Here is a 26,095-nt window from a genome sequence, read left to right on the forward strand (position 1 = left end):
GGCTGGAAGGTCCAAGGTCAAAGTGGGACACATCTCTGAAGGTGTTGGAGAATGACCGAGCTAAGATCCTGTGGGACTTCCCGATACAAACAGACAAGATGGTAAAGGCTAACCAACCGGACACAGTAGTGATGGGCAAACAGCAGAAGAGGGCCATAGTGACAGTGTGGTGATCCTGAGTGATAGAAACATCAGGACCAATGAACAAGAAAAACTGGAAAAATACCAAGAGCTGGGAGACGAGCTGGAAAAGATGTGGGAGTTCATTGTGGTTCCCATGGCAATCGGGGCACTAGGGGATGTGACCTCCCAAACTGGGAAAATGGCACCAGATCATCACAGAAACCACCCACCCACACACCCACACAGCTTCTATTCAACGTTCACAGATCTAAGAAAAACAATGTGATCATGATTGTTGACAGATGATGAATTGGAAGTGAATCATTTTAGCAGTACTGGCAGACTTAACATACTGATGCGGGGTGTGGTGTGGGGCGTGGCATGGCATGGGGTGTGGCTACTGTGTTAGGAAGCACCACAACTTCAGTAAGGAGCTTAAAATCAACAAGGTAGGATGCGCTTGGACATCAAATGCAGTAACTGCACACACCTGAAATGTAGAGGGCCACCTGCCATTAAGCCCCTCCCCTCCCTTGTCCACAGGCCCTGCCCTCTCCTATCCCCAAGCCCCACCCTCTCCCTCCCCTGACCTCTTCCCAGGCCGCGGAGTGGAGAGTTGGAAAGCAAGGAGGCCCCAGAGACAAAGACATTCAAAGAGAGCCTCAAGTGCTGACACAAGATGGGCTGCAGTGTGCGTGTGGGTGAGAGTTCAGACATCAGGTGGTTTAAACAGAGGAATTCTGAGCCCAGGTATGTCCGAGCGCCCACTGTCACTGTTAACTACGATACAATGTCCAAGTATGAGGGCAGCAGCACAAGTTACAGTGAAGCCAAGTTTCAGTGTCCTTGTGTGACACTGTGAGCACATAACTGCCCATCTAAGAATAAAAATAAAGCATAAAAATGAACTCTAAATGCAGATTTAAAACATTTATAGTAATCAGAAATCAGCCCAATTAATGCCATACAGGTATGCAACCACCTGTCCTCATTGCCCACTTCACGTGGTTTTGGAAAGCTGGCATAGGTACATTTACGGCACATAGCAGACGCTTTTTTCCAGAGGGACCTACAAAAGTGTTTGGTCATCTACTCAGGGAAGCCATCAATGGCAGCGCATAGAGGTTAGAAATACTAAATACTACCAAATACTAATGAAATAATACACTGCTAGATACAATATCTTAGTTCAGTGGCAGACACAGACTCTGTGCTGTCTGTGTGCTGTAGTCCTCCCCGAGTGGGGAGGACGTCAGAGAGTTAGAGCTCAACATCTCTGTGTTGTATAGCTGGGGCACCAACCCTGTTGAAACTCTAGCTCCTGTGCAGCTCAGGAGAGCAGCACTCCAGACTTGTTTCCTGAACCTAACACCTGATCCAGCCACCCAGGCCCTTGCGGAGGCAAGATCAGAAGTACTACGCACAGGTTATCAGAAGAGAAAATACATTTCAGCCTCCACGTTGTTATATGTGGGGCACCTATACGGCAGTCTTCCCCGGCAACCAGGTATCATCCTCTCTTGCGCTGTTCGCCCTCTCTCCCGTAGTTAGTTAGCACCCTAGACGCACGATGCTTACGGCCTAATTCCAGTGCATGTGTGAATCAGACACAGGCAACGCTGGCTTACTGTGTAAGGAGGAACCATTAGCATCCTGGCTGGTGTGTGCCGTTGGCATGGCAGCCGAGCGAGCAAAGAAGCAGGACAGCGGAAAACAGAACAGAGATGGGGAGCGTGTCCTTACACACACACACACACACACACACACACACACACACACACACACACACGCACAACCTCTAGCTCCCCCTTATGGAGGGAACAGGAAAGGGAGGAGAAGAACAAGGTAGGAGCAGGAGCGGACTGACGGAAGTGGTGGGAGCGGACAGGGGGCAGATGGACCAGGTCATGTTCAGAAAACAGCTTAGGCGGACAGGAGTTAATGGACTCAACAGGAAAGTGATCATTTCGGGAACAGAACTAGGGCTGTTTGAGACCTGTTGCTAAGATGCAGATAGGATGATTTTTGCCAATTAAACAACAGAAGAAGGTGTAGACAACTACTTAGTGCTATTACTAGAAAAAAAAAACAGCATTTGAGTAAACAGATGCAATTTTCACTTCTGTGTAAAAATGTTTCTGTGCTGGCCCTCAAGACACGCCCCGTCTGGCCTTCAGAGACGAGCTTCTGTTGAATATTCTGTGATGAATGCATTCATCTGGGTAAACGAAGCCTTGAAAGGAATTTAGAACAGAAGAGAATAGAGCGTTTTTCTCTGGACTTCGGTAGGGTGATGTTTGTCATGGCCTCGTTCTCTACAAAGGTCAGAAAGGCAGTGCAGAAGAGAGGAAATCAGCAGTGATAGCAGAAAGCTGTTAAACGTGAAGTGGAAATTACAAAATTACATTTTCAATGTAAATACACACAATTAAATGACCATATTTGCAGGCGGAGTGGGTGATATAAATTAACAGGTAGATGCTGTATTTCTGAGCGTCATATGTGAAGGTGAGGGTTTCTTGTTGGGTTTTGGAGGTGTTGGAGGTCTGTGTCAGCTGTTATGACACACAGATATCAAGGAAATCCTCCCTTTCACTGCTGCTCCAAGTATGTGCTGTATTTGTTCTCTACACATCAGTGACAATCTCTTTTGTCTTAGAGGTGTGAAGGACCAGGTTGTTCTGTCTATACCACTTGATCAGACGCACCACCTCCAGGCTGTCTCATCATCTGAAATCAGTACTATTGTGATGTGAAGTACAGAGCTCAAGGACAGACTGACATGTGTGAAACGTGTGAAAGTCAGAGGACTTAGCACACAGGCCTGTGGGGTTCCTGTGCTCAGGATGAAGGTGGAAGAAGAGGTGACGTCCGACGTCCGATGTGGACCCTGCTGTGTTCGGCCCGTGAGGGCGTCCGTGACCCATGAGCCCACAGAAGTACCAAGGCCAAGGTTCTGCAGATTTCCGACCAGTTTGGGGGATGATGGTGTAGATGCAGAGCTGAAGTCCACAAATATTCTCTCTCAACTGTCTTGTTCTCCTAAGAGTGTCAGAGCTGCTTGGAGTGTTGTGACAGCACCTTCTATGGAGTAACTCGGCCCGTAGGTAAACGTGCTGATCCAGATCAGGTTCTGATGCGTGAAAGCACAAACCTATAGACTACAGACGACTACAACTAGCGGGTCAGTATACACCTCTGTAAGGTGGACGGCATACGTTTTCAGTACCAGATTGAGCACTCGATCTGTGTCTGCCGTTTTGCTGGCACTGCCCTTCCTCAGGGTGCCTCTGACCCGGTGGAGCTGGAGGACCCGCGCTGCCCTCCGGCAGGTGGACTGATGAGTAGAGCATCTTGGTGGTGTCAGTGCCTTGCAGCCATTCCACATGCTGCGTGGGTGGTTGTTGTTATTGAAGTGGTCCTCTGTGTGTGCTGGTCATGTCAGTGCTGTGTAGCCTGATGCCTCTCCACAGTTCCTCCACAAGTATCGCTTGTTTGTTTTATCACCTGCTCGGAATCCCGCTTCCCACTCCGCGAGTCCCGTCCTCACCTTGCTGTTCACCCACGGCTTTTGGTGTAGGAAAGACCTTTATTGTCCTTTGGGACAACATATTTTCAGCACAGAAGTTTATGTAAGCTAGGACTGAACCAGGAGATTCATCCAGGTCTGTAGCCTCTGAAGACACTTCCCAGTGTTCACTGTCAAAGCGGTCTTGCAGCACTGAAGTGGTGTCCACTGACCACACTTGTACTGATGGCTGGTTTTGGTCTGCAGATCTGTGTTCTATAAGCTGGGCTCACAGTCAGGGAAATATGATCCGATTGTCCTAGGCGTCCAGATGGAGGAGATTTAATGGTTCCTGGGACCTTTTTATACACTTGGTCAAGGACGGTTTTCTCTCTTGTTGGGAATTTCACGTTTCTTTGTGAAATTTTGGTATGAACAATTTGAGATTTGTGTGGTTGAAATCCCTTGGTAGTTATGCTGCCATGCAAATACACAGTCAGCTGGTTGTTAATGCCATCATGTAGCATTTCCAATGCTAGATTAGCATTAGCTTGTGGAGGAAATGTATACAGTCGTGATTACTATTGTTGTTCCCTCGGGAATCCTTTGTACAATTTGTACAATTTACCTAAGAAAATCCTATAGTGGGTCGGACGCACGTGTGTGTGTGTGTGTGTGTGTGTGTGTGTGTGTGTGTGTGTGTGTGTGTGTGTGTGTGTTGAGATCATCTCCATTCACAACAGGATAAATAAAAACAGTATAATTGTTTGCACACACCTACCCGAGGCCGACTGGGCATAAAGAAAACAATGAGACACCTTGGAAAAACACTCACAGCATGGGCTGAGAACTGCCAGTCAGACACACACACACAAACGAGCGCACACATGCACGCACTCATGAACAAGCCGCAGATAAAGTTATAAGAATTACTGCAGACCAGACCTTTCTGAACAAATGCAGCACTAATATTAAGAAATAAGTAATTAATAAAAACAGTTCTACCTCTCTCACACAGCCCAGCCCCCACCCATGACCCCAGCGTACCGTAGAGACAGACAGAATAATGGGTGGAGATAACAGTAATAGAGTAACCCAATCAGACACTGCGAGCAGGCTTCTTCTGGAGCGGTGCGGATGTGTTACCCATAATGCCATCCCGATTTGATGAGGGACAAGAGAGTAGGAGCTATTAATGAAATGTGGAAAAGAGAGAGAACACAGAAAAGCTATTACATTAGAGGAGGAGCGGGGAGGGAGGGGGGGAGGCGCTCAGGGAGGAGTTTGAGAAACAGATAGAAAGAGAATAAGGAAAGAGAGGACTGCTGCTTGTGTGTGAGGAGGAACAAGACATGCCGTGCCTCTGCAGGGCAGAATCACTGGACAGGTGAACATCACTGTAGGAGGAGGGAGGGAAATTAATAGAACAAAAACAAATGAACAAATAAATGAATGAAATTAAAATACATCCATAACCATTAAAACCTTTTGTAAGCAGTCATATGACCGAGATAGTGGTCATATGACGAGTCTGATATAGGTTCACAAACAGAGTGACGAGGGCAGCATTCTCTGACGTCTATATCAGACACTCTGGCTAAGGCCATCAGACAAAGGGCCACGGCTATTGCTGCCTGATTTAGCTGTGCTAAATCTAAAAAAATATATAAACTCATCCGATAAAAACTCAGTCAATATAACATCATCCAATGCTTTAGAAAAATGAACCAAACAGTAAAATTATGGAACTTTATAAGGAACACAAAGTGGAAACTAGACCTTCCGCTGCGTGAACACAGCAGAAACTACATTTCCCATGGGTCCAGCAGAGCACGAGCCCAGCAGAAACTACATTTCCCATGGGCTCAGTGGGTCTCTCCACACCGCATGCTGTGTGTAGTAATACGGTGACAAGGGGCAGGGCTGTGATTAATTACTATTAAACATCACACCCAGAGACAGCACTTAACAAGCTGGGCCCTAATTAAAAAGAGAAGGACTGCAACGCTAATCAACATGGCCTTTGTACCCCTATACAAGCAATTCCCCATACGCCGAGTCTATAGCCAGCTGATAGCAGAGCTCACAAAGAAAAGGCTGACTAACCAGTACACAGAGAGGAGGCAGAGGGGTGCACGCTGAGCGGCTGTGGTCACGGTCTGTGCATGGCTCCCTTACCTCTCTCCTACGCTACCTCAGGAAGTTTGTTGTAATGTGAAGAGACACCGAGATGGTTCCCTCGCTGCGCCGTACCTCTGCTCCTGGGGTTGCCGGGGGCGATCTGACCTAACAGCAGTCCTGTCAAACCAGCACCCCCGCAAGTCCGCCACCTCGGTCCAACACGCACGCACGAGTATGCATGCGAGCACGCACGCGCGCACACCGCCTGTCACTTCAAATTATCAACACAGCCTTCATCGGCTCAGAGTCAACGAAGGAACGAACAATCTCTCTCATTCATATAGTCGGGCAGTTAAGTGGTTTCCGCTCTCTTGTGCTGGGAGGGCAATTATTAATAAAAGATAAATGTAAATGAACAGGAAGCAACCTAATGATTAAAACAAGCAGAGCAAAGCCGAGAAAAATGTTCAAGAACACAGGAAGAGACGGATAAGAAAAAGAGATAAACAGAGAGAGAGAGAGGGAGGGAGAACGGGTTGGATTCCTAGTCAATATAGTGAGTTTGTTGTGGAACATGAAATGATGAACCCACAAAGGTCAGAGGAGGGCAGAGGGGCAGCTGTGTGGTTGGGCATGTGGTGAGGGCACTCTGCTCAACCTCCCACTGACACCCACCGCAGGCCGGCGGGTGAGAACCCCCGCTAACCAGCATACCGACACGCAGCCCAGAGATGACTGGGAGCTGTTTCTTACAACAGTGTATTGTGTCTCGGGGTTTACTAATGCCCCTGTTTAAAAAAAAAACCAAAAACACAAAGAAGGAAATTTTCAGAAAAGTTTCATGGACTCTTATGCAGTGTGAACTTAGTAATCTAAATAGTGCAAAAGGTAGCAAAACTCTTTCGTAAAGAGAACTATTTCTCAAAACGTCAGTTCTTCTGTCGTTGTTCTGCAGACCATTGGAACAAATGCATGATTGATAAGTGCTCTTCAGAGGATGGAAGCTGAGAGCGAGTGAGAGCGAGAGCGAGAATGCGAGAATGAGCCGTAAACACAAACTGAGAGACACAATTTAAGAAACAAAAATAGACCCCGAGACATTTTACATGTCCAGAAATGGACACATTTGCACACTAAACTCGATACAGTCACCCAGGGCCATGACTGCATTCACCGCCAGTATGAAGCAACATACTGGCCTCTCACTCCCCGTCTAAACACACTACCTGTCACAAACTTGGAAATGTCAGAAAATTCAAGCTACATGTCGAATCTCCTGCAGTTGCTATAGACACACATCTGATATGCACTCACTTACTTTCTCACATGTTGAATGTCCCAACGCAGCCCAGTATGTGCTCACCTTATGGGTGGTGGGTGGGTGTGTGTGTGGGTGGGTGGGTGTGGATGTGTGTGTGTGTGTGTGGGTGGGTGGGTGTGGGTGTGTGTGTGTGAATGCGCACATGTGAGAACCTGTTCATGGTGAGTGAAGGAATTTCAGCTGGTGCAGGACATTACATCACAAAGGAAGGCAAACTATACTGGGATCAGCAGGAGCAGAGGAAGCATCAAGCTCACAGACCACACCAACGCACCGACACACTGTACTGGGATAAGCAAGAGTAGAGGAGGCACGAAGCTCGCACACCACACCAGCGCACCAACACACTGTACTGGGATCAGCAGGAGTAGAGGAAGCACCAAGCTCACAGACCACACCAGTGCACCGACACACTGTACTGGGATCAGCAGTAGAGGAGGCACTAAGCTTGCACATCACACCAGCACACAGACACACTGTTCTGGGATCAGCAGGAGCAGATGGTAGAAGAAACAAACACACCACACAAGTCTTCAGACAGTGCAATGCCATATGTCTTACTGCCACACACGTGTCTTAATAGCAGAGTAATTTCAGCGTTATTTAAAACTACTTCTGATGTGGGCTGTTGAATAACGCACTTTTAATACCAAGTTGGTATCTTTCTTTGAAATACTGTTATGCTGGAATTTTGTTCATGCGTGCATGCGTACACATACCTCGACTGGCTCTGTCCACATGCTGCAGGTCATCTGTAAATTTTAACACGTCGGGGTATTTCTCCTCGCAAACCTCAGCCAGGAAGTGCAGCAGGGTTGACTTCTGATCAACAGACTTAGTGTCTCTCAGCTGACAGGAAGCGACACACACACACACACACACACACACACACACACACACACACACACACACACACACACACACACGCACACGCACACGCACACGCACACACAGAAGAACGCTGTGAGACTTCCTCAAAACAAGACCCTATAAGCATAAAAAAAACGCAGATCGTCGGATGAGTTACAATCTGTGCTGTGACATCACACGGAGTCGTCCACCTGAGCTGGGAGGCAGAGAGACAGATCTCCCAGAAGCCCCCTCTGACAGTGCACATCTCAACACAACTCTTGCGTGAATGTTCACCCACTGCTGGGTTGCTAGAGGAAGCCACTTCTCTGGAAGGTCCTGGCACAGAGGCAACCGTTATTTGTGCTCAGAAAGGAGAGAGAGGTGTATTTACACAGGTGGTGCTTATGTATACATCCCAGTATGGGCAGTGATCAAAACAGTCTGCATTAACATTGTGCAGGACACGCAAGTCTCCACAAATGACAAGACAAATGTCTCGCAGCAGTGGAAGCAGTCGTCCGCTGTTAATGTGTCTTCTGTGCTCAAAACAGAGTAAATATTTATACTTTAGTACAGGCTCCGAACTCCAGAGACGGAGGAACAAAGAAGGAGGGGCTGAGAGAGAAAGGAAAGGAAAAACAGAAAAAGAGCGAGTGAACTGCATCTTGAAAGAAGCCATTGGCGGCAGTCTTCTTTTGTCCCTGACAAGTTAATTTGATAGCACGCTCTGAAACTGCGGCCAGATTGGAAAAGCAAGATGTTTTCATTGTCAATTATGATTACTGTTCAGCAGTACGGATACAGGCCTTTGTAAAGGCCGAGCCGCCTCTGCGAGGCGAGGAGGAAAAACAGAACGCAAAGAGCATTTGATTAGGAAGGATAGGGCCGACGCTATTAGACTCTGTGGGGCAGTGTGCTCGTCTGATCCTGACAGACTGATCACCTGGTGAGACTCCTCATATTGTCAAAACCATGGGGGGGGAGGGGGAGAAAGAGATAAAGAGAGAGAGGTAGAGAGGGGAGAGAGAGAGAGGGAGAAAGAAAATGAAAGCGGGTTTGAGTGTAGGAGGGAGGGCGAAAGGGAGGGAGAGAAGGAGGGGAGAGAGACAAAGAGGGAGAGAATGAATGACAGAGAGTCAAAGAGAATAAATGAAAATTAACTTTGTATTTCTTCCTCTCCTGATTGGATTTTCTTTGGAGTGGGTGTGCACTGATGGCAGCTTTTATACTTGAACAAACACGCAGGGTGCAATCTTTTCTGCTGGTGAGGAAATGTGGGAGCAGGAGAGTGGGCCGTGTGACAGGAAACGAGGCTGTGTTAGTCCAACACAGGACCCGGTGGGGAAGGCCGGGTGTTACTTAGAGGGGAAAAAACAAATGAATTCTCTTTATGAAGAGAGTGCACAAATAGAAAACGACAAATCCCATCATTACAATTCATTCAGACTAAGTGCATTTCCCCTTCTAAACAATGTGAAAACAGCACATCATAAGCCAGCTGCCTGTGGAAGTCGTGCTGATTGGTTAAAGGGAGCCTCGCTCGGCCTGTTTGCCCCTCTGAGGGCGTGCTTGGCCTCGGGCTGGTCTAGGGGACGGCTGTGCCTTCGTGACCTTGTGGGCCTTCTACAACAGAGGGCTTTTTAAAATTAGAGCAAGAAACACAAACACCTCAGAGAGAGCATGTCAAGGAGAGCACTTAATGTTTCCTTCAGAGAACGAGATCACAGGGAAAGGCAGCACAGCACAGGCCAGCGAGCAAATCAAGTGCCCACTTTGAAGATCAGACAGACACCAGACGAGATACACGTATGACAGGATATACACATACGCACAGACAGACACGCACACACATCACTGAGGAGAACTATACAGAAACACTGGCGAGAAAGACAGAGACACCACAACACTACAGCTAAATGGCTGAGCGATACATAACATGGACTGGGAGACTCTGGTCAGTCGAGTCTTTACCAAAGTGTGTGTGTGTCTGTCTCTGTCTCTGTCTCTCTCTCTCTCTCTGTCCCTCTGAGCACTACCAGTATGATGCAGGCATAACCTCCGGCAGCTCAGACGCCTCGCTGCTAATAAAGTCCAGAAGGAGGGCATGTTTGTCTGGGTGCAGCTCCTTTGTTGGCTGCTATAGGGGACTTGATGAGCAGAAAGGCATTTCATTATCAGTTAAAGAGAAGCCTGGCCTAGCTACTCAACCCTAATGCTATAATGGCCCTTTTAGAAAAGAACCAAGACAGGCCAAAACAGGAGCAGGGGGAGAGAGAGAGAGTGAGAGAGAGAAACTGCAGAATGAGCAGTGGGTTGCCATGAATACCTAGACAATCCAGCTCGTTTGGAGTGGTAATTAAATTCACATTTTGTTTTTTGCATCTTCCCAACACCCCCCCGCCCAAAAAGGTCTAACACCAGCAACACCTGCCTAAAAAGCTTTCACAGGTTAACATCTCCACCACGTTTCACACCGCTGACTGGAGGTTACACACAGGGACAATACGCCTGAAAGAGTACTGAGAACAAAACCATCTCGCTCCCTCACCTCCTGACTCACTCACTCACCTTTTTTCCTCACCTCTTCCTTCCTCCTAACGTTTATACGAACCTTAATGGCCGGAGGGGAAGGGAACGTTGCAGTCTAGAGTGCCGCAGAGCAAACACATGCCCACGCGTTCACAAAAACTCATCAGAATTACATAATCTCCCGCAGCCTTGTGTCCTGGATCATGTGGAAAAGTCTGTTTTGGGCTCTGCGGGTGTGACAGAGACCTGCAGACACAGCAGGTGTGCCCTCTCGTGCCTGACGGGGTAACTCAAATGAAGTCCCGCCCTGCCAGTGCCGGTCCCCCCGGATACAGGGCACGGCCGAAAGTGGGTGGAAGTGGCGAGGTAGGTGTCCGAGCAGGACGTGGTGTGAAGGGTAAAGAGTAGGGCAGGTTACCACCCAGCAGTCTCCAGCCTTGCAAGAGCTGTACGCCATGGCCCAGGCCTTGAAGAACATGCCTCCATCTCACACTTCACTCCGAGAGACATCAGAGGAGACGCTCACAATGGCCATGTGGTACACGTGCGCGCGCACACACACACACACACCCAACCCACCTTGCAGAGGGAGCTGAGGTCAAAGCCGTAGGACTGGGCGTTGCGGGAGCCTGCGTTCATGTAGTTGCCAATGAGGAGAACGATCTCCAGGAGCCTGCTGAAGGCCTTGCTCCTCATCACCTCCTCACAGGCCGCCTTCACCCCCAGCATTTCAAGACGCAGATGGCTTGCCTGCTCCTCAAACTGCAGCCTGAACAGGATGGAGTTTAACCGGGGCCGGAGTCTCTTCACACCACTCATCTGCAGCATGGGGCAGGAGAAGAAGAGGGGGAGGCAGAGGGGGAGGAAGAGGAGGGGGGGAGAGCGGGGGAGAGTGTAAGGGGTGAAATTGGGGGCAAATGCAGAGGCAGGAAGATAAATAAGAAGAATGAACACATGGTCAGTATCAGCTAAAGATCAGGCTGCATTACACCCAGCACAGAACAGGCAGAGATAGAATATATAAGCTATACAGTAACATGACAGAGAGCCTGTCCCCAGCTATGTTTGAGTACAGCAGTGTGGAGAGATGTAGCATCACACACCATACCCCACCGATAAACCCAAACTAAAAACATAATATAGACAGAGAGCTGGACAGAGAGAGAGAGAGAGAGAGAGAGAGAGAGAGAGAAAGAGAGAACCCCAACCGAACTTCTTTATTCAACCTCTGCGTTGAGAAATTCCACTTTCCGTCTCCCTCCTGACTGTTTGAAATTACTTTCAGACTTTTGCAATTTGCCGACTGCTTTTTGGTCTGGCATTTTAAAAGCTATTTATGTAAGGGAAGGCCGAGGGTTTTGTGTTGCTAGGCAATAGTAGCGGATGTTGGCAATGATGTGATCTGCGCTCCTTCTGCCGAAGTTAATTGGTGCGTGAGCGTGTGTTTGGAGGGTTAGGCTGGGTTGGGGATGGGATGGGGGGTACCTAGGGGGCACTCACAATAGGTGGCGTCAAATTACAGCCGTTACGCAGTTAAGGCAAATTGGGAAATATTGCGTTGTAAAGACATGGGCTGTGGAGGGGTGGCAGTTCCGCCGGATCGGCCCAAGGCCACTGGGAGGGAGAGGGGCACGTTCTCAGAGGGCACAATTATATGATGTGAGCGCAATATGTGCGCCTGAGAGATATACAGACCAATGACAGCCCTTCCAAGAGCAGGTGATATATTATGGGTTTATTGGAGATCCCTCAGCTTACTATATCTCGCTTGCGTGTGTGCGTATGGTAAGGAGTCAGGGCCTAATTCTTTACAATGAAAATAGATTGGCAATAGTGCATCCAGCTTGTAGATAAGTAACTCAATAAAGAAGAATGATTAATATGTCTAGAGCTTCCCCCCAGTCAGATATTATTGTCTTCTGTGTTTCTGAACCACAACAAGTAAACACAAAGCACACAACACAAAACCCACATACCCACACCCCCACCCCTCTAATGAAATCGTCTATTCCAGATTCTGGGGAGTTGATCCTGCTGCTCAGCCTAGTTAAGACAAGACCAAAACAAAAGTAATAATAAAATAAATGTACAGGTTTTAAAAAAGCCAAATTCCAGTGCACACATACACACCCACAGACACACACACAAAGACAAGAGAGCACAGAACAAAACATAGTTTATGGAGACAGATAAGCGTCGAAAACTCTGCAAGAAATGAACCCAGTGCAACCGCAGGAAGAGCAGAGATAAATGTCTAATTTATGTGTGGAAACATTGCTACAAACATCCTCTCTGTGTCAGACAGCATCTAATCTGCACTGAAACAGACTCCAATCCAAATGACTTGCAACCATAAACGTTTGAGGAGGATTAGCACCCAAAAAAGGAGCTACACGGAAGAGTATATGAGAGTGCCTTCAGTGTGTAAGCTGATACATGAGCTCAACAAAAGGCCGGCATAGTGTGTCTGTGCTGCTATACGCAATTATTGACAGAGAACATCAACTATTAATCAAATGTGGGTACAAAAAACATCTCCTGGTCAAGCGAAATATTAAATGAACTTGGCACACTATTAAAAACATCCCAACTACTGAAATAAGACATTTGTCACTGTAGAGGTCACTGTTCTTATGCCCCCCCAATTAAAACCATTCCATTCGTCCCTGTTGCAGATTTGCACAGGGAATTTGCTAAAACCTAAAAACCCAATACCCCAAAGGTCTACAAGGAACAAAAAAAAAAAGGAGTGACATTTGCATAAGCATGTCAAAACTGAAATTCCGCTGCAACTGCGAGGAGGCGAGGAGCTGCGAGGAGCCTGTCACCTGGGAGGCCCTGTGGGGTCCACGCAACAGAGCAGGGCCTCATCATACAGCCAAATCATCATTTCACACAGCACCACACGGCACTCAGAGCGCCTCGGCAGACCCTGGGCACTCTCTAGTGTAGAAAGTTGGTTAGAAGACTCGTTAAAGAGAAGAGCCTTAAAGAGTAGTTTCTCTCTCTCTCACACACACACACACACACACACACACACACACACACACACACACTTCTGCTTCATATCTTGTGTCTATTGTATGGCTTCCTTTTTTTTCTGTTGTTGTTTTGTGTGTGTGTGTGTGTGTGTGTGTGTGTCCACGATTCAAATGGTCTTCGCTGTTCACCTGCGAACACAGAACACACACCTTGTATAACCAGACCTGATTACTGGTTGCTAGGGCAACAGAAGCATGCTCTCCGCCTGGCTCCCTCTCACAGCAGGTTCAGTGTGTCAGTGGCCAGGGTTGCATGGACTTTTTCTATGTGACGAGAAATGACAGATCACATCTCCGCTTGGCGTCTCACAATAGAAGTGCACGTGAACTCTGTGGTTAGATGTTTTACATGAGATATTACAACTGAAATGTAAAAATAAATGTAAAGGGGGGGGGCTCTTGCTATCATCTTTGGATCAGCACGCAGCCATCTGTACCGTAAGCACAGACGTAGTGTGCCCTCCACCACTCTGCCCTCGCCATGTGTGCTCCTTTGGCACCAAACTACAGTCAAAATTCTATTTAGCTACAATATCAAATAACATTTGTTGACACCAAGCATGAAATTCTAAATAATCAATTAATTGGAATTTAATGTTGAATCTGCTAAATGTAAGTTAAACAAAATAATTTCCTTGAAAAAAATTACACAAAATGAATAAAATATATAGATACCTCTAACATATATTTATGTTCAGTGAAGTTTTGCTACTAGTTGCAGGCCAGAACAGCTATTAACACAGTTATTAGAGCTTCATTATGTTTATCATCACTCCTAAGCCTGCTACAAACCAACCAACCAACAACACACACACACACACACACACACACACACACACACACACACACACACACTTTGCTATAGGTCCAGTATCACTAGCATCTACCATACAGCAGAATGCAGGTAACACTGTACTCCAGACACTAGCACACAGAGAATTAGTTTTTTCAGATACCAGTGCTATAATCATTTTAAAACAAATGCCGGTGACTAAACAGTGCCTAAACCTTTCATTTGTTTTTTAAAAAGAGGAATGCTGATTTTTTAATAAGGCAAATTTGAACAATACATATACAACTGTCTCCCCATTGTCTGGGCCAGGGACGGCCACTCTGCCCACAGAGGTGTTTGGCATCAACATCCATCAAACATGGTTCTGCTTTAAAGTGTGTCCCATGTCTCATCAGACGCATCAGTAAATTTGACATGACATCAAAATGAGCACCGAAATCTGTGTGGCGATTCAGTCCAGCAAACAGAGCATGTGGGAACAAGTGCCATATTGGTACCAAATTTTAGTACACATCCCTACAGATAACACTGTAATCCAGACACTAGCATGGAGGTAACACTGTAATCCAGACACTAGCCAACAGGAAACACTATGTGCTGAATGAATGAATGAATAAATGAATGAATGAATAATTAATGGATTTGTTATAGCTGAACTGCTGACAATGAAAATAAAAACAGTGACAATTAGCACAGTGTTTTACAAGATAAAAAAATAATGAGTCCTCAGTTAAAAGCCATTCTAATTATATTAAATTACATGTTCTATTTAAACAGCAAATATATTTATACACACACACAATCTGTTCACAAATAAATTGCTTTTAATTTGCCAGCTTTTTAAATTCAAATGGAACTATATTTGTCATTGTTTAATCATATGCTTAATGTACTCATCAAGTGTGATTTTAATTTTAAAGAACTTGTTCTTATTCAAAGTTCACTAGCTCCGCCCTTAGTAGTCCAGACACAGACCTGACCTTCTATTTATAATGGGAACTCAATGGTTTTGGTCAGCATCTTTGTAGTTTGGCATCTGACCACAGATGTAATGTGGCACTGATCCCAGCAGCTTCCCAATAGTGGTACTCCGTGTTCCGCTGTGTATAGAGGGAAAGTGGTGAGACTGCGGGGGGGGGGGGGTTGTGTGAGCGCATGCAAGACAGGGAAAATGACCTGATGTTATCACATCAGATATTCATTACATGCTTACAACCTGCCTCGCCAAAGAGAGAGCTATACCTGTGTCTATTAAAATATTAACCAAAGCAACACTTTCAGCAAAACATTGCATTCACAGAAATACACACACACACACAAAACTCTGTAGATCATTGTCCCTCTTCATTACATCACTACACTTCCCAAGGTCCCCTTCACTCCCCACAAATACATACGCAGTACTTTCCAGCTGAGCAAACTTCATACACATATGCAAACATGCAAAGACAAGTGCACACACACTTAAGTACAGGCCGTAATTACTCGTTGATGGACCAGTGTAGTGAACTGCTAAAAATGGCAAAGCTCCTGATACATGACTGAGCAGCAAAGGAATCTGATTGGCAATCTGTCTTTATGTCAGAGGAGTGCAAGGTTAGACTAGAGACAAATCGGTAGAGAGAGAGAGAGAGAACGAGCCTACTTCACTGTGGTTAACCAGTAACTCTTACCCCCAAGTTACACAATAAGGGGTAGGTGGGTGTGTGTTTTTAAACTTGCATTACTACACCTGTAATACCATTTGACAAGCCAGGCTGTGGAGTCAACCCATTTGCTCACATTTTAGAGTGTGCGAGCATGAGGTAATTAGAAAATGTAAGGTGCATGTCCCACAAGTCTTTCCACTGCACATTATGCCCTTTGGAGCTGTAGCATAAGGAGAGTGAAAAACTCAACAGGACCCAACAGAGACACAGGGGGCACTCATCCAGCTCGCATTTACACCTGCTAACGCGCATGGGAAATTCTCCAGGAAAGCCTCACACTATATATTTGAACATAAAAGCTTTAAGTACCACACACACTTCATGCCCCCCTTCACACACAAAGTACCTTGCTCAAGAGAGGCTGGTCTTCTAAACGGACATTTACCAAAGCAGAAACTGACTGGTTATAAAGTGGCATGAACACGGGAGGAGTACATTAGGTGGGATCGTTAAAGAACAGAAGACGTGCTGTAGAATCACGCATCCCATAATGCTATATTCACTCTGCTGGCCTGCACAAACGAAAGTGGTATTGCGTTCAGGGCATATCAGACAAACCACGTTTAAACTGTCTGATTTGAAGCGAATTTGAGGAAAGGGTTAGGGTTCCAGTCTCTGAGATTGTGAGTGAGTGTAATGATCTCTGGGTGTGTACTTACCACAACTCCGAACTGCTCAGGTTCACAAAGGCTGGCGTACTCGTTCTTGTACTTGGCCAGTTCGTTCAGCTGTTTCTGATCTGGAAGGTGCTTCACCAGACTCTGAGAGAGAGAGAGAGAGAGAGAGAGAGAGAGAGAGAGAGAGAGAGAGAGAGAGTGTGTGTGAGAGTGAGAGAGAGACCGAGACAGAGAGCATATCACCTAAAAAACATGATACACTGTTTATTAAACTTTCTAGATAAAATGTGAAAACATGGGCTACACCGTATGCCTCCATCAGTTTCTAGTAGGAGTGAAAATATATCAATATGTGTTTTTTAAAACTTTTAGCACAGTCTATAGAGGCTTCTATTACAATGCATGGCATAGCCAAACAAACCAATTAAGCAAGTCTTAAGAGACTTCACTCTTAACAGTACGCATACTGGCCAGCGCTGTAAAACCTCAAAAAACTAAAAGGTTTTACAAGTGGACGTGAAGTCCAGATGGCAAAGCAGCAGCCAGCTGAAATTAAGTGACACGTGATGGTGGTCAGCTGAAAGACAAAGCACTGGGTATTGATGGACGCTCGGGATGGTCTTCATATCACCATGCATCATGAAATCACAAATGGACAACAAAAAAACACAGACACAAAAGAAGAAACCTAAGCATTTGTCTTTGGTAACTAGTGCCATCTATAGGCTCTGTGTGGAAGGTCAATCACATTAAACTACAACAATGATAAATACACAGGTCAACAAAAAATAAAGTTTAAATAAATATATAAATATTGATACACTGGTATAAAGTATCAATGCAACATTGTGGAAAAGCAGAATCAAAATTCAACGATGTTTCAGTACATTTCTAATCTGCAGTAGAAGACTAGAGTGTGTCATTATCATTACACTGTTTTGTGCTGGCATGGGACTGTGCTTTGAGTTCACCATCAGCGTCTACCGTTACGACGGGACCTGGCGTTCTTCTACCCCTTACAACGGGACCTGGTGGTGTTTTCCCCTTACGACGGGACCTGGCGTTCTTCTACCCCTTACAACGGGACCTGGTGGTGTTTTACACTTACGACGGGACCTGCCGTTCTTCTACCTCTTACAACGAGACCTGGTGGTGTTTTACCCTTACGACGGGACCTGGCGTTCTTCTACCCCTTCCAATGTGCCCTGGTGGTGTTTTCCCCTTACAACGGCACCTGGCGTTCTTCTACCCCTTCCAATGTGCCCTGGTGGTGTTTTCCCCTTACGACGGGACCTGGCGTTCTTCTACCTCTTACAACGGGACCTGGTGGTGTTTTACCCTTACGACGGGACCTGGCGTTCTTCTACCTCTTACAACGAGACCTGGTGGTGTTTTACCCTTACGACGGGACCTGGCGTTCTTCTACCCCTTCCAATGTGCCCTGGTGGTGTTTTCCCCTTCCAACGGCACCTGGCGTTCTTCTACCCCTTCCAACGGCACCTGGCGTTCTTCTACCCCTTCCAATGTGCCCTGGTGGTGTTTTACCCTTCCAACGGCACTTGGCGTTCTTCTACCCCTTCCAACGGCACCTGGCGTTCTTCTACCCCTTCCAACGGGACCAATGTGACCTATGCCAATGTGATAGCAACGCTGACCTGGACTCAACACAACCATCACGACTGAAGGTGGGGCAGACTCACCACTAAGGCAGTACTGAAGAGGGACGTGACAGCTGACAGCCAATCAAAGCCATTAAAACATTTTTTAAAAAACATAAACAGGCCCTCCTGGCCTTGATGCGAAGAGGCGGTGCCAACAAAAACAAAGGCCTGGAAAAGGTCCCTGGCGATGTTCGACGCGGTGTGTAAACTCTACACTCGTGCATTCGGCCAAGTAATTCCTCCCATTCCCCTTCATTCACCCTCCAATGTGTTCATTAAAGGACAGATATATGGTTCATCATTGTGCAGTCCACTCTCATTTAGAGAGAATAATCCCCTCCGAATCTCATATATCAACATGCCCACAATTATCTGTCATCTCATGCAGAGGAAATCCATAACGCCCAGCTACTAATGTTGATAGCTGCAATATAAATTCACTTTTAATAACCAGCCTATCGACGGGGGTTCAACGCAGGCCTGTTTGTTTAATTTGCAGAAGGCAGGCTACGAGAGGTCCAACTTCTCTGGAGTTCTCACTCCTAATATTTACAGAGCTGCCTATTCAAACCAGCTCAACCAGTTTGCTGAGAAAAACCCTCTGGTTCTGAAAGGGCAGAACCCAGTTTACATATCACAACCCCCTGACATATCAAACAAGTCAAATCAAAAGTGTGAATTGGGGTTCGATCGTTATAGATGTCACCTTTACGCTCGGTGCTGCAGAGGTGGTGAGAGGAATATTTGCTCTCATGCCCATTGAAAAGTGTAGGGAAAGAGAGCTAAAAAAGGCGACAGGTGCTTGAAAACGTCCTCGAATACTAACGAGCTCGTGACCTAAAGCCCATGAGCGTGAGGTTGGATGTGGTCTGGATGTGTGAAGCACAAAGAAGAAAAAGAAAGATACATGAGCCTTTAATACATCTCATTAGGCACATTCCTCTGTGAGGCAGCACAGCTGAGGTGATTGAACGCAGAAGAATGGAAACTCCGCCGGGACATGAAGCACAGTTCAACCTGCACGGCCCAGGAAAGGATTCCTGAACATTCCCGCAACCCACGTGGCCTGTCTGTGCTCTTCCTCTCTGTCGTTTCAGAGAGATAAAGGAAACGAGGAAGACATGGTTTGGTGTCGAGTGAAAATCGTACAGTCAGGTTAGGAGCAGGGAGTTTTGTGTGGGGGGGGGGGTTAAGAGGAAGGTCAGAAAGTCCTACTCCATCTGGTCAACACAGCTGGTGCTACAGAGTCCCTCAAACCAGACAGAACAAAGCCAACTCATATATCATTGACTGTTTGTTTAAATATCTTTGCTAAGCAACCAAAACTCAAAATACTCAGTGGTAGGGGATGGTTTGGGATAGAAGCATGCTTTAAAACCAAGATAGCGGAGTTACAAGATGTTGTTACCTGAATCATGGATTCTGTTAGCTGCTCCTCATCGACCTCCACAATTATTCTCCTGATTTCTTCATAAGGCATGCGGAACGAACCCAGGAATATGGCTGAGAGAGAGAGAGAGAGAGAGAGAGCAGGCGAGCGAGAGCTTTTATGCACCTGGAACATCCTGGTTGTATATCCCAAAGGCTCGTAGCCTACACGCCCCCAGTTTAAAGTAACCCCATCCTCCTCCACCCCGTCTTCCATTATCTGCTTAATTTATCATGTCAGCTTTGGCTGATTACTTCCATTTTGCTTTAATGTAAGAACGAAAGGTCACAAAGCTGCCAACTTAAACCTAATGAACAGGAAAAAAAAAATCAGTGAACTCTCCGTGTCTCTCTCACACACACACACACACATGGCAGCCATTCAGTTCTAACCCTCTGATGGTACAGCAGGGGCTGTGAACGCGGCGGTGTGTGTACAGGTTATGCGCGCAGTAGCACGGTGGTGTGTCGTGACCCTCCACCACTCTACACATCCTCCAGAACCAGTAAGACCCATCCCTCCTACCGGAGCAGACTGTGCATCTCCAACAAATCCCTGGCAAATTCATTACAAGCTTGACTTTAAGAACAAGTGGAATTTTAATAGTGTGGAACATAGTCCCAGAATAAATCTTTGTCTTTCCGTGACTCTCACGCATACGTGGTGCACAGAAGCCCCGCCCCTGGCTCCCTCACTCCACTCGGTTCTGGATCTACTTCTTTGATGAGACAGAAGAAAGGAAGCAAGAGCCAGAAGACTGCACAGCACGTGAGAGAGACGTGAAAGAGGAGAGACGTGAAAGAGCAGGACTGCAGGACCGACAGGATGGGAGAGACAGGCCAACTATAAACAAGCAGAGTACAGACAGGTGAGGTACTGATGTGGGGTAATAATCTGAGGTACTGACAGGTAGGATAATGGCAGTTGACACATGCAGGTGCCTACACCTGGTTTTAATCTCACAGAAGGCCTGAATGTCAGGCTGTTGATTTCAACATGTAAACGTATGTCATGTGAGCAGCTGTAAAAGGACGGCAGCTAGTATGTGACAGTGTGAGAAAACGTTCAGCATGAGAGCGCTACGGCTGGGGCTGCCATTGAGCGGCAGTGGGCACACACTGGCGTACTCACACAGGTTCTGCGCCATCTTCTGGTCCAGAAGTTTCAGCTCTTTGATTCTCTTCTTGACTGATCGCTTCTCATCTAGCTCCTGTTCCTCTTGCCGACCTGCACAGACAGATCCACAAACCGGCACACGCTTTAGTAAATGGTGTACACACACACAAAACATGCACAGCAAACATATATGTCCAAGATGGCAGAGATACAAAATCAACTCTTTCTAGATCAAAACAAGGGGCAAACTTGGTAAGCCAACAGTGCAAGAGAGATTTCAAGGTGGTTAATGCAGACAAATGACATATTTAAACTGAAATCCATTAAATCTCAGCCACGGGGTTACCTGTACTACCAGTGGCAATTGGAGGGGCGGGGGGGGAACAAACTTACAGCTTAACTCAACTCCTCCAGAAACACACTAAACATTATGAATAATTGAACAGAACAGCCACGTAGGAACTGTGGTCTTCTTAATGAAGACTCATGGGGTGACTGATGTGTTGACCTCCCTGGGTCAGATGATGACATCCTGTAAACATATGTGCCCAGGGACTGGAACTTAGCATGCTGGGAGAGTGTGTGTATGTGTGTGTGTGTGTGCGCGTGCGCTATGACATTTGGTTTGTGTGTATGTGGGAAGACGGAGAGTGCGTGTATTCTCCATGGTCACAGGGGGGCCATAAGGGGATTGGTAACTGGCGAGACAGCTATGGAGAATGAGATTAGAGAGAAAATGAGTTGAATGAGGTAAGCGCTCACACAAACACTGGCACAGGGGATGCACACACAGGTTTGTACTGACACACACACACACACACACACACACACACACACACACACAGGAAAAGCTGTTAAATATGAATATGAATACTGGAGAAGCTGTTAAAAATGAGGCTTTGTGCTCAAGTCTGGGTCACGTCTCAGGTGCTCCTCCAAATCTCCGCCCTCTTCACTGGGGAGGGTGTCATTTTGTTGTCAATGTCTCTGTTAATCAAAAAATAAACTGTGACACAGGACTGATCTGCAGGGGCTGGTGTCCCTCATTAACACATCTTATTGTAACCAGAACTAAGCTGTTTTCTTCCCAGTACTAACAGTGCTGGTGGTGACAGTCAATTACTGGCATTCCTGAATCAATACAAGCTTTAATTCATCAGGCAGTGAGATGACAGGGCCAATCAGAGATTAGGCTCTAATTGCTAGAGTGTTTTGTAGAAATACTAGGACCTACTGCCACTCACACACCACCATGATACCACAAAGCTAAGTTAGCCAACTTCACCCATCCAGCGCTGGACATATGGGATTAGGGTGACATAAAAGGAGCAGTTCGAAAAAGGAAAGAAACCCATGACACCTTGGCAGAGTTAATAGGATCAAGGTTCATGACTCATTTTTGTCTAGGAGAGTCTGAAAGGAAAATTGCAAATATAGTCTGAAATCTGTTTTCATGTCAATAAAATGTCCCATGTTCAAAGTCTGAGTCACATGATCAGGTCATCTGTATTATGACACCATGTCATGTGGAAGACATACAAGACACACACACACACACACACACAATATGCAGTGCATCACACGAATTCTTAGGCCAAATGCATTAATTCTTAGGCCAAATGCATTAATTCTTAGGCCAAATGCATTAATTCTTAGGCCAAAAAATTAAAAAGCGGACAGGCGAAAGGGTCTGGAACTCAGACGGCAGGAGGCACAGAAGCACACACGGCCTACCGACACTGAGCCTGACACAAAGAAAAAGACAGACAGACATGAAAGATCAAACACTGAGTGGAAGAGCGATGGAAGGGGGGGAAAAGGTCATTTTAGCAGAACTTTAATTATTAAAAGCATCAGATTAAAAGAACAAAACGTTGGTCCCAGGAGGCGGGTGTGTAATTGTCTTGTGCGATAATTATCCTGCCTGGCAACAAGCCGGCCTGTGAGCGAGGGATGAAGCACAGGGTTAATCTACAAGAAAAAAAAAAGATCTAATCTCACTAGCACAAAAACATAATTAAGTATAAAACACAAGGTTAATCTGCAGCGAAAGGGCTAATCTCACTAGCACACAAAGACAATTAAGGATAAATTACAGGGTTAATCTACAGCAAAAAGAGCTAATCTCACTAACACACAAACACAATTAAGGTTAAAACACAGGGTTAATTTACAAGAAAAGAGCTAATCTCACTAACACACGAACACAATTAAGGATAAAACACAGGGTTTATTTACAAGAAAAGAGCGAGTCTCACTAGCACCCGAACACAGATAAACTCATTCACACTCCCACCCCGCCTCCTGCCCACTAGAGGACTAGATCGTGCTTCAGTTGGACCTGTCTCCTCCTAGAAAGACGAAGACAGCACTGGGGAGGGCAGCGTAAGCACGCTCGGCTCCTGGCAGCAGTTACTGAAGCTGTCCAGAAGTCCCCAGTAAAACGCTTGTTTGGTGCAGACGGTAATGTCATCAAGTTAACATCAACGAAGCAAAGGGCTTAACGTTAAGGGGTAGAGGTCACTAACCACAAACGACTGAAATAGCATAGCAGTCCCCCCCCCCCCCCCCCCCCACACACACACACACTTACTGGAGGGAGACAAGTCTTCTGATCAGTTCAGTGAGAAGTTGGAGAGAGCAGAGGGAGAAGAGAGAGCACAAGCAGAGAGTGGAAAACTAGAAGAGAAGGAAACGTCAACAAAACAAAACCTGTGAGAAAGAATAAGAAAACAATTACAAGCTTTTTTGTTGTTGTCTGTTATTAAATGTTAAGTATTCTAAAAATGAGGATTAGCAAGAATTGATTTACGGATGTTCAGTAAGAATCAATCCTCGGAAAAGAAAGTCTAACAGTCTAATTGCAGTCGCTTAGCATGATGGCAGGAAATCTTTCTCTTATTCTCAGTCTAACAGCAGCGAGCAGGATGGTTCATGCTGTACACAGAAGCGTTTAACGACAGGTTTCCACACGGACAAACACGTCTTTTACTCGCCGCGCTACGCAGGGGAGTCTGCTGGGGGAGAAACGATACGTGCAATACAAATGTTTAAAAAAGTAAGAATCGACTTCACATTGTACATCGTTACTGGCTCAGTTCTGGCCCACGCAGCAGGTCGTAACGTACACCGTCAGCGAACACTACCTGCACGGTCACCAAACACACACCCAAACATTTTCCGACTTATTAGAACTCGAATGGTCATTTTGTTTTTAGGCATATAATAATTATATCTATCTATCTATCTATCTATCTATCTATCTATCTATATATATATATATATATATATATATATATATATATATATATATATATATATATATATATAGAGAGAGAGAGAGAGAGAGAGAGATAGAGATAGATAGATATATAGATAGATATAATAAAAATAAAAAATTATTATTTATATATATATATATATATATATATAAATATAAATAAAAATAAAAAATTATTATTATATATATATATATATATATATATATATATATATATATATATATATATATATATATAGTTCTTAGGTATAAATATATATTTATATGCACCAGTAACACTGATCAACAATGATTTGGCTTCCTGCAAACACAATACTTATTTATTTCACAACTTTGCATGCTGAATCCAAATGTGTTTCCTAAATTTTCTCCATCACCCATAGTTTTTGGTTCCAGTACACTCGTATGTCATTATGTATAGTACAGGAAAGTGGATCCCCCTGAGTGTACAGACTACTGCTGGACACTCAGCGATGTTCCTGAGACCAAATATAGGCAAAAATCAGACACCTTCAGAGTTTAGAAGCAATTCTTCACACATGTTGAGTGTGTTAATGAACAATGCGCTCACAAAACAGCAGTGCCCCGTTAAAAAATAATACACCAGTAGGCAATAAATAAAAAAAAAACAGATAAAGAGAAATAGATAGATAGCAGGTAAATAAGTAAACAAGTAAGATAATGCACCTTTATTTGACAGTTTGAAACCACTGGTGGTTGCTTACAGACCCCCTATAAATCTCTCTCCCCAATGTGCTCCACAGCATGTTCAGAAAGTTCATAGTGATGCAAGTTACCACAATAAAAATAGACATCACCACATTGCCCAACCTTAGGTCTACAGCTTTCATAAAGTTTTAATGCACCATTCTAAATATTCTAGGCAACACGTGTCTAAAACACGCTGCATGACAACACAGGTGTGCTGCATTATTCATCGGCCCATCAGTAGACCTCTGCAGCCCTGCTCACTCATGCCTTCAATCCTCTTCTGCTTTTGTTCCAACAAGGAGAAGGAAACCGTACAGGCATCTGTACGGAAGGCAGGGAGTCTATGAAAGCTGTGTGTGTATATGCGTGTGTGAGTGTGTGTGTGTGTGTGTGTGTGTGTGTGTGTGTGTGTGTGTGTGTGTGTACACAAAAACTGCCAAGATTAAGATATGCAGTATTGATCTGTTCATCAGGATTTATTCCCAGACTGTCAAAACCAGCCTTGCACATTCATTATTCAAAGAGATACACCACGCCACACAGATTACACACACACTCAAGAGAGTGTGTGTGTGTGTGTGTGTGTGTGTGTGTGTGTGTGTGTGTGCACTCACGCTGAACGCAGCAGGTCCACAAGCCTAAATAAGCCATGATATACAGACCCCTGAAGCAAGACAACGAGTGCATTTAAACCATACACACAGCAGAGTGAGGCAGAGTGCACAGGGTTAACTGATTTCTGCTGCAACATGACAGCTGCACACATGCTGGGGCATGAGGAGCGTGTGCAGGTCTAGAGGCTCCGGTAAACATGAACACCCTCTCATGCTTCACGAACGTGCAGGTTTAGGGAGTCAGGACAGCAGAATGTAAGGAATCTAGCAAGACTAGCAATTTACCGATCCTAATCAAATCGGTGGTGTGTAACCTTTTGTCATTTTTAATCTGTTTAACATGCCAAGCAGAGTTCAAATCGATGCCTGAAGAGAGGAGTCCTCACGATGGCATCTAACTCAGTGAAAACACCATTCAAAGCATCTGAAAAGTAAGTGTCTACATGATGCCCAGTACCTTTTATTGTATTTTTTTTATATTCCATATCAGGAATATTTTCCGAAAATCCCGATTGTGGTTTATTAGAAAAAGCTGCTGAGGGCTAAGTGATGGCGTGAACCACTTGGAAAACCGAATGCAAATGAGCATTAAACAGCAGTGATGTGAAGTCTGCTGGGAGACGCATCAAACACAGGAAATAATTAAGCAGAGAATGTGGGTGGTAATTAC

General features: G+C 45.5%; 1 protein-coding gene across 6 annotated transcripts in view; it reads right to left on the reverse strand.

The window, feature by feature from the left end:
* The window catches only part of diaph3 (diaphanous-related formin 3), a 295,832-nt gene that overhangs the window by 84,954 nt on the left and 184,783 nt on the right, over positions 1–26,095 (reverse strand). For all 6 annotated transcript variants that reach the window (XM_081708221.1, XM_081708220.1, XM_081708219.1 and 3 more), the window contains exons 17-21: positions 20,836–20,931; positions 19,684–19,778; positions 16,657–16,758; positions 11,034–11,273; positions 7,793–7,922 (exon numbers count right to left, since the gene is read on the reverse strand). In XM_081708221.1, coding sequence (XP_081564347.1) covers positions 7,793–7,922; positions 11,034–11,273; positions 16,657–16,758; positions 19,684–19,778; positions 20,836–20,931 — 663 coding nt within the window. The remainder of the gene's footprint in view (positions 1–7,792; positions 7,923–11,033; positions 11,274–16,656; positions 16,759–19,683; positions 19,779–20,835; positions 20,932–26,095) is intronic.

This window comes from Electrophorus electricus, chromosome 26 (genome assembly GCF_041902795.1).
Source record: "Electrophorus electricus isolate QZ-2024a chromosome 26, ASM4190279v1, whole genome shotgun sequence".
NCBI classification, from domain to species: Eukaryota; Metazoa; Chordata; class Actinopteri; order Gymnotiformes; family Gymnotidae; genus Electrophorus; species Electrophorus electricus.